We start from the raw sequence: 14,121 nt of genomic DNA, 5'->3' as shown, positions 1-14,121 counted from the left end.
GGTAGGCTGTAGGTGATCAAAACAAAATACTGCATAGTTTCCTAAGAACGCAAAGCGAGGTGACCATCTCTGGCGGCGCCATGTCTTCTCTGGGGGAATCATGATTATTTGCATAAATCCAGAGGCCATTTGTTTTGATAACTCCCTCACAAGTGCTCTACACTACAGAAACACTGCAAGCTAAACACTAGTCTGGCTGGTGTTCATCTGAATTAAAGGGTAACTACACAAAAAACAAATCTAAATTACTAAATTACTAAATTTTTCCAGACCTTAGAAATGGTCCCCTAATGTGGTTTAAGCTTTGTTGTTGGCACAGACATCACATTTTTTTTTGTTTTTCTATGACAATTTGTGATTTTGACAGACAAAACCTGAAGAGAAAAAAACAGGGAAATCATGCTGTCATTTTGGTTTCAAGTATAGTTATTTTTCTAATTCTGCCCTCTAGAGGATTTTGCAGAAAAAAAACACATGGCAATTTGAAATCTGCAATAAATCCATGTCTGCACTTTATGTTTAACAGTCTCTTTTCTTTGCTGTTACGGTACATCTATCAAGCTCAGTGTAAAAACACAAGGGCATGCTAATGTTGGCTAGTCATTATTTGCCTGGTTATGTATGGAATGATGAGACATTATGAGACACCCCCCCCCCCCCAAAAAAAAAAATGTGTGTGACCAAATCATGTGTTGGTGCCACCAACTGAAAGAGGTGAGGAATGTTTCTGTCGAACCCTGGAGAGGGAGAGGAAGAGAGCTGGAGAGAGAGGGATGAGGAGACGGAAACAGAGAAGAAAGAGCAGTGAAGACACTGGAATGGGCAGAGGAGACGATAAAAGACTGGATAAAGGAATGGGAGGAAGACATTTAGAGGGCATGAAGGGAGATGTTTAGGGGATGAAGGGAGGGATGGAGAGAGGCGCATCCTCCCCCACACGCTCCCGTTCCCCGGGCAACACAGAGGAATTTGTGGTGTTTATGTAACGAACTGGAGGACTGGCTCCGAAACACACATTCAGCTACACACACACACACACACACACACACACACACACACACACACACACACACACACACACAGACACACACACACACACACACACACACACACACACACACACACACACACACACACACACACACACACACACAAAGGCAGGATTAGGGAGACTGGAATAACACTGCACAAGACTTCTTCAGCCACCAGAAATAAACCTGTATACGTCTTCAGCCCCCAGAAATAAACCTGTATCCAACCAGTATTAAAACAAACATGCCAAGGTTGCTAGGTCTATTATGGCCCTAAACTGGTAAAGGAAGCTCGTCAATGTGTCTGCATGTGCGTTCATGCATGTGTGTGTGTGCGTGTCTGTGTGCATCCTTGCGCCTGTGTGTGTGCGTCACAGACCCAGATTTATGTGTGGCATGTTTCTCTCTCTTGGGCAGGTCCATTTCCTTTTACAGGGTCGATACACATTGACGAAGCAGTATTTTACCCACTCTACAATGAAGAGACTGCCCTGTTTGTGTCCTACACACACATCAGCTGTGTGGGAATCTTTGGAGCCACAAATAACAATACACAACACCCCCAGTCACACCCATATTGACATACCCACATGATCGCTCTCTCTCACACACACACACACTATTATCGTTGCCTGATAATAGGTCTATGTAATACATCAGAAAATAACCTTGACACTGAATTACTGTAGATGCTAAAAAAAGGAGAGAGGGGGGGGGGGGGTAGAGGAGGAATAGAGGAGGACAGGGATTACCTCTTCACTTATCACATATCGACTAGCCTGCTCTAGTCACTGAAACAGAGCTGAGGGGATGAACAGACGAAGCAGAGAGAGAAACAGAGAGAGCGAGTGAGAGATAGAAAAAGGCATAGAGACACAGAACGAGATGGAGAGAGAAAGAGAGTTGAAGAGCAGGATGGAGCAACATAAATACAGAGAAAGAGGCGGAGATGGTGGGAAAGAGCAAGAGAGAGAAATAAAGACAGAGCGAGAACAGTCTTGAGCGTTGGATGTGTCTCCTATAGCAATTTCAACTCAACCGCAGTCATCACTTTACCTCAACTCAAACCAAATCAATTTATTTAAATATTTGCCCTCTTCTCTTTGTCACTCCCTCCCTCTGCAGTGGACATTCTCTCTTCTAACTCGGGAGAACATTTGTGCACAAATTTGTTTCTATTCCTGTTAGTGAGCATTTCACCTTTGCCAAGATAATTCAGCCACCTGACAGTTGTGGCATATCAAGAAGCTGACTAAACAGCATGATCATTCCACATGTGCACCTTGTGCTGGGGAAATTAACTGGCCACTCTAAAATGTGCAGTTTTGTCACACAACACATTTCCACAGATGTCTCAAGTTTTGAGGGAGTATGTAATTGGCATGCTGTCTGTAGGAATGTCCACCAGAGTTGTTGCCAGATATTTGAATGTTAATTTCTCTACTATAAGCCGCCTTCAATGTCATTTTAGAGAATTTGGCTGTACATCCAACCAGAGACCACATGTAACCACGCCAGCCCAGGACCTCCACATCTGGCTTCTTCACCTGGATCATCTGAAACTAGCCAACCAGATAGCTGATGACACCGAGGAGCATTAATTAATTAATTTAAAAAAAAAAATTCTCCCATTTTTCTCTCCAATTTCGTGGTATCCAATTGGTAGTTACAGTCTTGTCTCAAAGCTGCAACTCCCGTACGGACTCGGGAGAGGCAAAGGTCGAGAGCCGTGGGTCCTCCGAAACACAACCCAACCAAGCCGCACTGCTTCTTGACACAATGCCAACTTAACCCGGAAGCCAGCCGCACCAATGTGTCGGAGGAAACACTGCACACCTGGCGACCATGTCAGCGTGCACTGTGCCCAGCCCACCACAGGAGTCGCTAGTGCGCGATGGGACAAGGACATTCCTGCCGGCCAAACCCTCCCTAACCCGGACGGCGCTGGGCCAATTGTGCGCCGCCCCATGGGTCTCCCGGTCACGGCCGGCTGCGACAGAGCCTCTCTAGTGGCACAGCTAGCACTGCGATGCAGTGCCTTAGACCACTGTGCCACTCAGGAGGCCCTACTGAGGATTATTTCTGTCTGAAATAAAGCCCTTTTGCAGGGGAAAAACACATTCTGATTGGCTGGGCCTGGCTCTCCAGTGGGTGGCTGCACCCCTGCCCAGTCATGTGAAATCCATAGATTAGGGCCTAATTAATTTATTTCAATTGACTGATTTCCTTATATGAACTGTAACTCAGTAAAATTGTTGAAATTGCTGCAAGTTGTGTATATATTTTTGTTCAAACTGCAGGATCCGTCAGAGATACATGATCCTCTATAAACTAACCAGAACCAAGATACTTTAAAAGCATAGACACAACCTTCTGTTGGTCGTTTTTTTTTTAAAATCAAGCAAAATAACCCAGAATATTCAGACCTTGAAAGTCTATCTAAACCGTGAGATTTTGGGTAAGAGTAACTACAGTGAAGAAGTTTGGTCAGCCTTCAGGTAGGCCTTCTATGCAGTGACATGGTTGTTAGCTGTTAGGAAAAGGACAGTGCTAAGTAGAATGTTTTGGTAGAGAGAGGTTTATAGAGAAAAATACATATGGGAGATAATACAATGAAAAACAACAAACATATTTTGTGTAAACTGACAACGTGTCAGCCTGCTGGTCAGCATATCCCTCACCCTGGTGTAGCCAACGATTTGACAAAACAGGAAACAGGAAGCTGTGGCAGGGGTCATTACTTCAGTCGGACCTTGAGGTGTCATAACCTCTGTCCGATCTGATAATCATCTGACAAATGGTAGCCCTGTAGAGTGGAGGGATGGTGTGTGTGTGTACGTAAGTGTGTGTGCATGCTGTCATGACAATGGAAGCTTCAGTAAACAAGTTACATTGCATAATTTACCTTCACAATTAAGACATGTATTACTAGAAAAGGGAGAGTACTCACTGGACAGCTAAGGAGAGAAAAGACAGAGTATTTCAATATTGTTTCTAACCTGAAATGACTGAAAATAATATTATGTTAATAAACTGACTCATACAGACCTCCCTGCATTTCTCATTTCTTTATGTTCGTATTTCAATAGACCAATATCCCTTACACACTGATTAGAGGTGAACAGTTAGCTTTCATATCTGATTGACCTCTCTCTCGCTTTCCCTCTCTCTCTCTGCCTCTCTTTCCCTCCCACCCCTCTCCCTCTCTCTCACACACAAAGTTTTCCTCCAAAGTCAAAATGAGATTAAACTGAAACTGGAGGATGAATAGTGGAACGGAGCTGGATAAAGATGTTATCTCCAAGCCGTTATTAGATATGGTAAAAGCGTCTGGAATAATTTGTCAAATGCATTAATTGGTTTTCAGGCATGCTTTTGATCAATCCATAGGAAATCTCCTGGAATCTGTTGAAACCCATTGAAATAAGATACTTTTCTCTAACCCCAGGACTTCTCCATGCATGAGTAATAACATACATCACTATCGCTATCTGACAAACTGGGGGAGAAGAGTGTGTGTGTGCATGTGTATGAATGCGTGAGTCCATATGTGTGTGTGTGCGTGCGTAGGAGCGTGTGTCCATGTGCGTCAATGTGTGTGCTTGGCTGTGTGCATGGCACTGTGATGGAGCCATGGGGTCCTGGCCATGGCCTCTCTCTCCCAGGGCCTGGGTTCGGTGACCTTTACAGTGCCTGAGTCAACAGCCATTAACTCCAAGGCTGTAGCCAGCCGGCTGTGACATAAAGCTCTAGCACAGGCTGCCTACCCATAACCATTCATAACATCAACACTGAACACACACACTGATATCACACACACACACACACACACACACACACACACACACACACACACACACACACACACACACACACACACACACACACACACACACACACACACACACGTGCACAACAAAGATAATCGAAGCGCAGGAATGTACCTTCATGTCATGCGTTCTGTTCTAATCAAATTAGTGAAGCAAAATGCTCTTGTCTTCAACTTTATTACCAGAGTGCTTTGTTCCGTGCCAAAACATTACGGAAGAAAAGCGAATTCCAACTACATACTTCAAAGCAGCTTATATTGCACAAGATTTTGTAAACTAAGGTCTAAAAAGACATGCCTCTAAAAGACATACCCCTCGCACAGCAATCCGTCAGACATCTCCTCTCATTTCTCAGTGTTGGCCATGCAGAATGGATCCGTACCGAATACATTTCACCGATCTATTCTACTGCAATAGGAGCACATACTTAAAGAAACCTACTGATCCTGTGCGTTTTCAGAGGTGTCATATACAGGTGACCTTGTAAACAGGCAGTTCCACACAGCCTCCGGAACCTTTCATCTACCACCACGTTAGATGAATAGATTCCGTGATTGATATCGATACGGCCAAACAGCTGTAATTCCAACCCTTTCGCTGGTGTTTGCAATAAGTGTTTTTCCCTCACAAGTGCAGGTCTTTGCGGGTTGACCCTAAGAATAGCGCCAAAGATGGCCTGATTACAATATGTGTCTGTAACGGCGGGAGATAAAAGGAGGGGGGGGGGGGGGTGGAGGGGATCGATAAGTATGTGTTTCCATTAATAAGCAGTAGGTTTACAGTATAGTGAATTACTGTGGTATATTATCTCCAGTAATGGGTTTGTACTGTTTAACCTCTGGCTGTGATTGTGTGATTGGGAGAGAGAGAGACAGAGAGGTCAGAGACTTGACACAGCAAGTAACTATAGGAGTTGATAAAGGTGAGAGCGAGAAAGAGATGGAACATTGTATTGAAACACATGCAACACCCTCAAGTCCTGACAATAAAATAAGGAAAATGGGGGGAGCGATGCAATTTGGAAACTGGTCATGAAACTTTAAAACCGGATTGCCTTGGGCAGAGTAAAGTTCACAGGAAAAGGGCAGAAACCACATTAATCTTTCAACAGTGTCAACAATACAGCCATCACCACAACCTCCTCTAGAGCCTTAACCTCCCTCTGACATGTGGCGCATGGACAAAGGCCCACTAATGTTTTAATAAACCATTTCACAGGAAGAAAACAGTAAATGAGCAGACTAACTGAAAAATCTGCCAATGTGCCTTTAAGCAAGGCACTTAACCCTAATTGCTCCTGTAAGTCGTTCTGTATTAGAGTGTCTGCTAAATGGCGTAAATGTAAATCAAATCCACACAACAAAACAAGAAAAACACACACACGCACATAGAGTGCATTCGGAAAGTATTCAGACCCCTTCCCTTTTTCCAAATTTTGTTACATTAAAGCCTTATTCTAAAATAAAAATCTAATCAATCTACACACAATACCCCATGATGACAGAGCACATGTTTTGCACATACATTAAATAAAAAACAGAAATACCTTATTTATAAAAGTATTCAGACCCTTTGCTATGAGACTCGAAATTGAGCTCAGGTGCACCCTGTTTCCATTGATCATCCTTGAGGTGTTTCTACAACTTGATTGGAGTCCACCTGTGGTAAACTCAATTCATTGGACATGATTTGGCACACATCTGTCAATATAAGGTCCCACAGTTGACAGTGCATGTCAGAGCAAAAGCCAAAGCCATGAGGTCGAAGAAATTGTCAATAGAGCTCCGAGACAGCATTGTGTCGAGGCACAGATCTGGGGAAGGGTACCAAAAAATGTCTGTAGCAATGAAGGTCCCCAAGAACACAGTGGACTCAATCAATCTTAAATAGAAGAGGTTTGGAACCACCAAGGCTCTTCTAGAGCTGGCTGCCCAGTCAAACTGAGCAATCGGGGAAGAACGGCCTTGGACAGGGAGGTGACCAAGAACCTGATGATCACTCTGACAGAGCTCCAGAGATCCACTGTGGAGATGGGAGAACCCTCCAGAAGGATATCCATCTCTGCAGCACTCCACCAATCAGGCCTTTATGGTGGAGTGGCAAGACGGAAGCCAACCCTCAGTTAAAAAGGCACAAGATTCTCTGGTCTGATGAAACCAAGATTGAAGTCTTTGGCTTGAATGCCAAGCGTCACGTCTGGAGGAAACCTGGCACCATCCCTACGGTGAAGCATGGTAGTTGCAGCATCATGCTGTGAGGATGTTTTTCAGCGGCAGAGACTGGGAGACTAGTCAGGATTGAGGCAAAGATGAACAGAGCAACATACAGAGAAATCCTTGATGAAAATCTGCTACAGAACACACAGGACCTCAGACTGGGATGAAGGTTCAGCTTCAAACGACCCTGAGCACACAGCCAAGACAACGCAGGAGTGGCTTCGGGATAAGTCTTTGAGTCCGGACTTGAACCCGATCAAAGATCGCTGCCAAAGATGCTTCAACAAAGTACTGAGTAAATGGTGTGAATACTTATGTAAATGTAATATTTCAGTTTTTTATGTATGTCACGTAAACAAAATGTGGAAAAAGTCAAGGGGTCTGAATACTTACGAATGCACCGTACACAGTCAGAACACACACCCACAAGCACGCATGAAAAACACACAAATCAATCGCTTCCACCTACCTCTCTCGCAGGTGCGTGACCAGTACCCGGTGCCGGTACAATCACATATAAACCGGTTCCATCCTTCCTTGCAGACGCCTCTGTTCTTACACGGGTAGCTCTCGCACTGTTTCCCCGCCACCTTGTTGCACGACGGCTTGATGCCGGCGCCGTTCTGAGCCTCAGCGATCTGTCGGATGTCCTTACTGCGCCCGTCAATGAAGAGGTCGCGCACGCAGCCCACGTAGCCATAGTTGAGCATGGCGGTCCACAGCTCGGTGGGCAGAATGAGGTTGGCACGGTCCGAGGGTAGACCCCCCAGGTACATGTCTCCTTCCAGGTCAAGGATCTCACTCTCACCGCTGGCTGTGAACGGGGTGCGCCGGCTGTTGACTGAGATGGTGCCTGGAGAGGGTGAGGAGATGGCTTTAAACCACAGAATTAAATAGAACATTTTTACGTTGTATGTCTATCATTGTAAGATAAGACAGTGATCCCACGCACAGTAGGACAGGGGTTTCCAAACTAGCCTCCTCAAACTCAAATCTGGATCTCAATGCCAGTTCCAATGCATTTTCCCCCTCTCGTCAGGGACTGATTTCGACCTGGGACACCAGGTGGGTGCAACTAATTATCTGGTAGAAGAGAAAACCAGCAGGCTCCGTACCTCATAGGGTCAGAAATGAATACCCCTGTTCTAGCCTATGTGGGCCCAATTGGAATCTGTGTGCTCAATAAATACAGGATTTTCAAAAAGGTTACTATGCTAGCTACAGTAGCTGTCACCTCGCTTTACTAGGCCAGCGTATCTTTACTTTTCCACACTCATCCACAAGGATGGTAGAGTTTTGACGGCTGACAGCCTTTGAGATGCTGAAGATGTTGAGCATAGCATAACGTATCGGTTAATCCACTGTCTGTGTAAGGTATTGATACAGGGCACAGGGTTCCCTGATGCTCTCGCTGTCAAATAGAGTCCCACAGCTTAGGGACGATATATGAGCTTTGTGACTATAGTATACCTCCGGGAGAGAGGGAGAGAGGGATAGAGGGAGAGAGGGAGAGAGGGATAGAACAAGAGAGGGAGAGAGAACGAAGAGACAGTGACAGCGCAGACACTGCTGTATGGCAGGCTTATCTCTGCTTCTGTCTCAAGCCAAGCAGCAGAGTGTGTGTGGCCTCTCTGTGTGTCCTTAACTCAGATCCAGAGTGCGATGGGAGAGCTTGAACAGTGCGCATACGTGCTTCTGTGTTCGTCTGTGTGTGCGTGTATGTGTGCAGCCATGTGTGTGTGTGTGTGCCCATGTGTGTATGGCGGCAGTGGTAGATCAATAGCAGTAATATGTGCTGCAGTGAGTCACCTGGCCATGCCATCCCAGCCTTGTCTAACAGCCTGTCTGCCCTATGAGACCCTCACAGGCCCAGCACTGGGCAGAGAGTGATACGCTGCACTCACATCAATACAACAACACACACACACAAACACACACAGGCACACACACACACTCAGAGAGAGTGAGAGAAGGTAGTGATAGAGAGATGGGGATAGGGGAGTAGAGAGTGGGAGAGGAGGGTAAAGAGGACTCACCTGAACGCCCATCCCTCTGTATGTCCACGTGGTACCAGGCCCCGTCGTTGACCTTGTTCTGGGTGGCTTTGACCTTGATGGTCCCAGAGCCCATGTCTAACAGTAGGAATAGACTGCCATCCAGGAGCTCCACCGCAAAGAAGTCGACCTGAGGGAGATCGTCAAGGTGTTTAGTTCATCATAGGGGTACAACACATATCTTTACAAAACAGGATAAATACATCCAAGATCCTTGAACGCAGATGTTTTGTTTCTTACTTGGATTATTTACAGTTTTAGACATAGCTTTACCTAAAGGCTAAAGTAAATTGTTTGTTTGATCCATTCATCATTCATTGGCTTACCTTGGTGTTCTTCTGGCTGCGTTGGGCCTCCTTGCGTTCCTGGGGCTTGCCGTGGGTGAACAGGATGAGTCCGTTGGGTTCCGAGGTCCTGAAGTCAAAGGAGATGGAGCCCATTCTCTTGGTGTTCCACTTGGGCAGGCTGATGTAGGCCTCGGGGGTCTCGAAGGAGATAGGGTCCAGGGTGGCCACGTTCTCACACTTGAAGACCACGTCCCCCTGGATCTTCATCTTAGGGTCTACGATGCGGGCCAGACGGGAGAGCTCCAGACGGATATCGTTGTTTTTGTAGACCACCTGGACGGAGAGATTGGTAGAAGGGAGACAGAGGTCGTGGTCATTTTCAAGGTATGGTCAAGTAAGTTATTGCAAACCTTTTAACATCAACCTCTGTATCCAGTCTTCATCATTACCTTCACTGTAAAAAAAATACAAATACCACATTATCATTAACGGATTTAAACAAATATACACTGAGTGTACAAAACATTAAAAACACTAAGAACTCTTTCCATGAAATAGACTGACCAGGACCCAGGTGAAAGCTATGAGGAGACAGGTTAAATAAGTATTTTTAAGCCTTGAGACAAGAGTTGTGTGTGTGTGTGCCATTCAGAGGGTGAATGGGCAAGACAAAAGTTTTAAGTGCCTTTGAGTGGGTTATGGTAGTAGGTGCTGGTTTAAGTGAAGAACTGCAAAGCTGCTGCAGTTTCCCGTGTGTGTCAAGAATGGTCCACCAACTTGACACAACCGTGGGATTCATCGGAGTCAACATGGGCATCCCTATGGAACGCTTCTAGACCTTGTAGAGTCCATGTCCCGACGAATTGAGGCTGTTCTGAGGGCAAAAGGGGGTGCAACTCAATATTAGGAAGGTGTTCATAATGTTTTGTATAGTCAGTGTATAATAAAACACTCAAAGATAACAGTTTGTTAATGTCAGACTTTCGGGGTGGTGTGGTCTCTCCAAAATTGGCAGGTAAAGTTCATGTTGATCAGTCAGTCGGCTATATTAATATATCTGTATTAAATACCAATAGGCCAGGGCACACAGACAAACACAATGGCTGTCTCTGGCTGAGGTAATTGACTCTCAGTGGTCTGACATATGCATCAGGGTCTGCTCGTCCTGATAGCAATGCTAATGGCTCCACAAAAGGGTGGGAGACATACACGCGAACGCAGGAGCGCACGCACCTTCACAGCTGAGCAGTAGTGCCCATACACACACACACACACACACACACACACACACACACACACACACACACACACACACACACACACACACACACACACACACACACACACACACACACACACACACACACACACACACACACACACACACACACACACAGTTGTGGTGGCCCAGCTCTGTTTTAAAGGGGAATTGACTAGCTGGCTGCCCTTGGCTGCTTTGAGAGGCTGATGTAATGCTCTGGCCCTAGACACAGTATGTCTGCCACACATAAACACAATGATTCTAGGCACCACACCCCCTTAAGAAATATCCAGTCCCTCTTAGAGGGCAACATGGTTCAATTAAATAGGAAAAAGTTTGTTCATAAACTACAAACCAACCTATTTGGGCATTAGATCCTTCATCAGAGAGGTACACCCACCAGTGACAACACTGACAGTTCACTATAGCCAACCTTGCCATTCTGTGAGTGAGTGTCCTTAGCAGAGAAAAACAAAGCCTGAGTTCCACTAAGTGGCCAATCTTTTATCACAGCAGTCTTAATGCTGTCAATAACCCAGAGGACAGAGAGACAGAGGGGGATGTGTGTGTAAATTGAAATCTGCTCAAGTGGAAAATTGAAGCATTTTTTGTAGTTCTCTGGGCAGAACAGAAGCCCTTCTCTTTTTCTTGGGTAGCCTACTTTGAGCAAAGTATGAACATGCGAACACACCTTTGCACGCACGCACACACACACACACACACACACACACACACACACACACACACACACACACACACACAAACGAACATGCCCGGTCACACACAAACAACCTCTCGCTCTCGGGGTGCGTGAGTGAGTACACAGCTCTCTGTGAGTAGATCGGGGTCTGTGTGAGATTATTGATAATCCGGCAGATTTGACAGTAAATCAACTCATCCCTCTGGTGCCTGAAGGAGACGCGTCCCACCACCCGACCCACCGACCAGGAGATTATCTTTCTTATTCCTCTCTCTCTAAAGGAGGTCAAGGGCCCGGAGATGTCAAATCCCTGCCTGCCTGCCTGCCTGCCAGCCAGCCAGCCATGCTTCCATCCTTTCCGGAATCTAGAGGGTTTATCCCAGCGATCATGAATACCATCCTCCTAGGGCGGAAGCTTTACCTAAACAAAACCACACTGAGGTTACCGTTTTACACACCAAACATCCTAGCAACACCAGGCAAACACACACACTGTATTGGCAGCTAGTTCCAATAATAATAATAATGACTATTAAAGCTATTAATGTACAGTATCACCCAAGGAACTAGAATAATGCTTTTAAAAATAGTCTTAACATTTACATATCATATTTAGTACTCTTATCCAGAGCAACTTACATGAGCAATTACGGTTAATTGCCTTGCTCAAGGGCACATAAACAGATTTTTCACCTACTCGCCTCAGGGATTTGGACCAGAGACCCTTCGGTTACTGGCCCAACGCTCTTAACCGTTAGATTGCCTAAGTAGAACCTAAGCAGTGTGCGTGTGTGTGTCAACAAACAGAAATAGCTACACTAAGGACCGTAAACGGTGGCCATTTTGTGACGACGTTAGCTTAAAGGCTTTAACTTGGTCCAAATTAGCTGCCCTCCCTCAGTCCCCATTCCAGAGGAACATACATTGCCTTGCGAAAGTATTCGGCCCCCTTGAACTTTGCAACCTTTTGCCACATTTCAGGCTTCAAACATAAAGATATAAAACTGTATTTTTTTGTGAAGAATCAACAACAAGTGGGACACAATCATGAAGTGGAACGACATTTATTGGATATGTCAAACTTTTTTAACAAATCAAAAACTGAAAAATTGGGCGTGCAAAATTATTCAGCCCCTTTACTTTAAGTGCAGCAAACTCTCTCCAGAAGTTCAGTGAGGATCTCTGAATGAGCCAATGTTGACCTAAATGACTAATGATGATAAATACAATCCACCTGTGTGTAATCAAGTCTCCGTATAAATGCATATGCACTGTGATAGACTCAGAGGTCCGTTAAAAGCGCAAAGAGCATCATGAAGAACAAGGAACGCACCAGGCAGGTCCGAGATACTGTTGTGAAGAAGTTTAAAGCCGGATTTGGATACAAAAAGATTTCCCAAGCTTTAAACATCCCAAGGAGCACTGTGCAAGCGATAATATTGAAATGGAAGGAGTATCAGACCACTGCAAATCTACCAAGACCTGGCCGTCCCTCTAAACTTTCAGCTCATACAAGGAAAAGACTGATCAGAGATGCAGCCAAGAGGCCCATGATCACTCTGGATGAACTGCAGAGATCTACAGCTGAGGTGGGAGACTCTGTCCATAGGACAACAATCAGTCGTATATTGTTCAAATCTGGCCTTTATGGAAGAGTGGCAAGAAGAAAGCCATTTCTTAAAGATATCCATAAAAAGTGTTGTTTAAAGTTTGCCACAAGCCACCTGGGAGACACACCAAACATGTGGAAGAAGGTGCTCTGGTCAGATGAAACCAAAATTGAACTTTTTGGCAACAATGCAAAACGTTATGTTTGGCGTAAAAGCAACACAGCTCATCACCCTGAACACACCATCCCCACTGTCAAACATGGTGGTGGCAGCATCATGGTTTGGGCCTGCTTTTCTTCAGCAGGGACAGGGAAGATGGTTAAAATTGATGGGAAGATGGATGGAGCCAAATACAGGACCATTCTGGAAGAAAACCTGATGGAGTCTGCAAAAGACCTGAGACTGGGACGGAGATTTGTCTTCCAACAAGACAATGATCCAAAACATAAAGCAAAATCTACAATGGAATGGTTCAAAAATAAACATATCCCGGTGTTAGAATGGCCAAGTCAAAGTCCAGACCTGAATCCAATCGAGAATCTGTGGAAAGAACTGAAAACTGCTGTTCACAAATGCTCTCCATCCAACCTCACTGAGCTCGAGCTGTTTTGCAAGGAGGAATGGGAAAAAATGACAGTCTCTCGATGTGCAAAACTGATAGAGACATACCCCGAGCGACTTACAGCTGTAATCGCAGCAAAAGGTGGCGCTACAAAGTATTAACTTAAGGGGGCTGAATAATTTTGCACGCCCAATTTTTCAGTTTTTGATTTGTTAAAAAAGTTTAAATATCCAATAAATGTCGTTCCACTTCATGATTGTGTCCCACTTGTTGTTGACTCTTCACAAAAAAATACAGTTTTATATCTTTATGTTTGAAGCCTGAAATGTGGCAAAAGGTCGCAAAGTTCAAGGGGGCCGAATACTTTCGCAAGGCACTGTATAGGGACAGAGAGCAGATTACCGTGGCTACGACGCTGAGTCTCATTCAGTCTCCGCTCCTCTATCTCGTAAACACACAAGATAAGTGGTTGTGCCGCTCACGCCTCCACATCCTAATTGAGTTTGTGTAAGTTATGGAAGTGCTTCTGTGAGTTAATGCCCAGTATGTTTTTATAAGCAGTCAGACATG

At 45.1% G+C, this 14,121-nt stretch overlaps 1 protein-coding gene across 27 annotated transcripts in view; it reads right to left on the bottom strand.

Annotated features, from left to right (window-relative positions):
• nrxn3a (neurexin 3a) overlaps positions 1-14,121 on the bottom strand; it is a 430,411-nt gene that overhangs the window by 294,506 nt on the left and 121,784 nt on the right. For all 27 annotated transcript variants that reach the window (XR_016488898.1, XR_016488894.1, XR_016488895.1 and 24 more), the window contains 3 exons: positions 9,458-9,751; positions 9,114-9,261; positions 7,547-7,930 (listed from right to left, as the gene is read on the bottom strand). Coding sequence is in view for 18 of the 27 variants with exons in the window: in XM_090210796.1 (XP_090066922.1) it covers positions 7,547-7,930; positions 9,114-9,261; positions 9,458-9,751 (826 nt within the window). In the remaining 9 variants the exon portion in view is untranslated. The remainder of the gene's footprint in view (positions 1-7,546; positions 7,931-9,113; positions 9,262-9,457; positions 9,752-14,121) is intronic.

The sequence above is a fragment of the Oncorhynchus mykiss genome, chromosome 19, assembly GCF_057628025.1.
Source record: "Oncorhynchus mykiss isolate SJ-2025 chromosome 19, ASM5762802v1, whole genome shotgun sequence".
Lineage (NCBI taxonomy): Eukaryota > Metazoa > Chordata > Actinopteri > Salmoniformes > Salmonidae > Oncorhynchus > Oncorhynchus mykiss.
The sequence above is the reverse complement of the archived record's forward strand: the minus strand, read 5'-3'. Positions and strand labels throughout refer to the sequence as shown.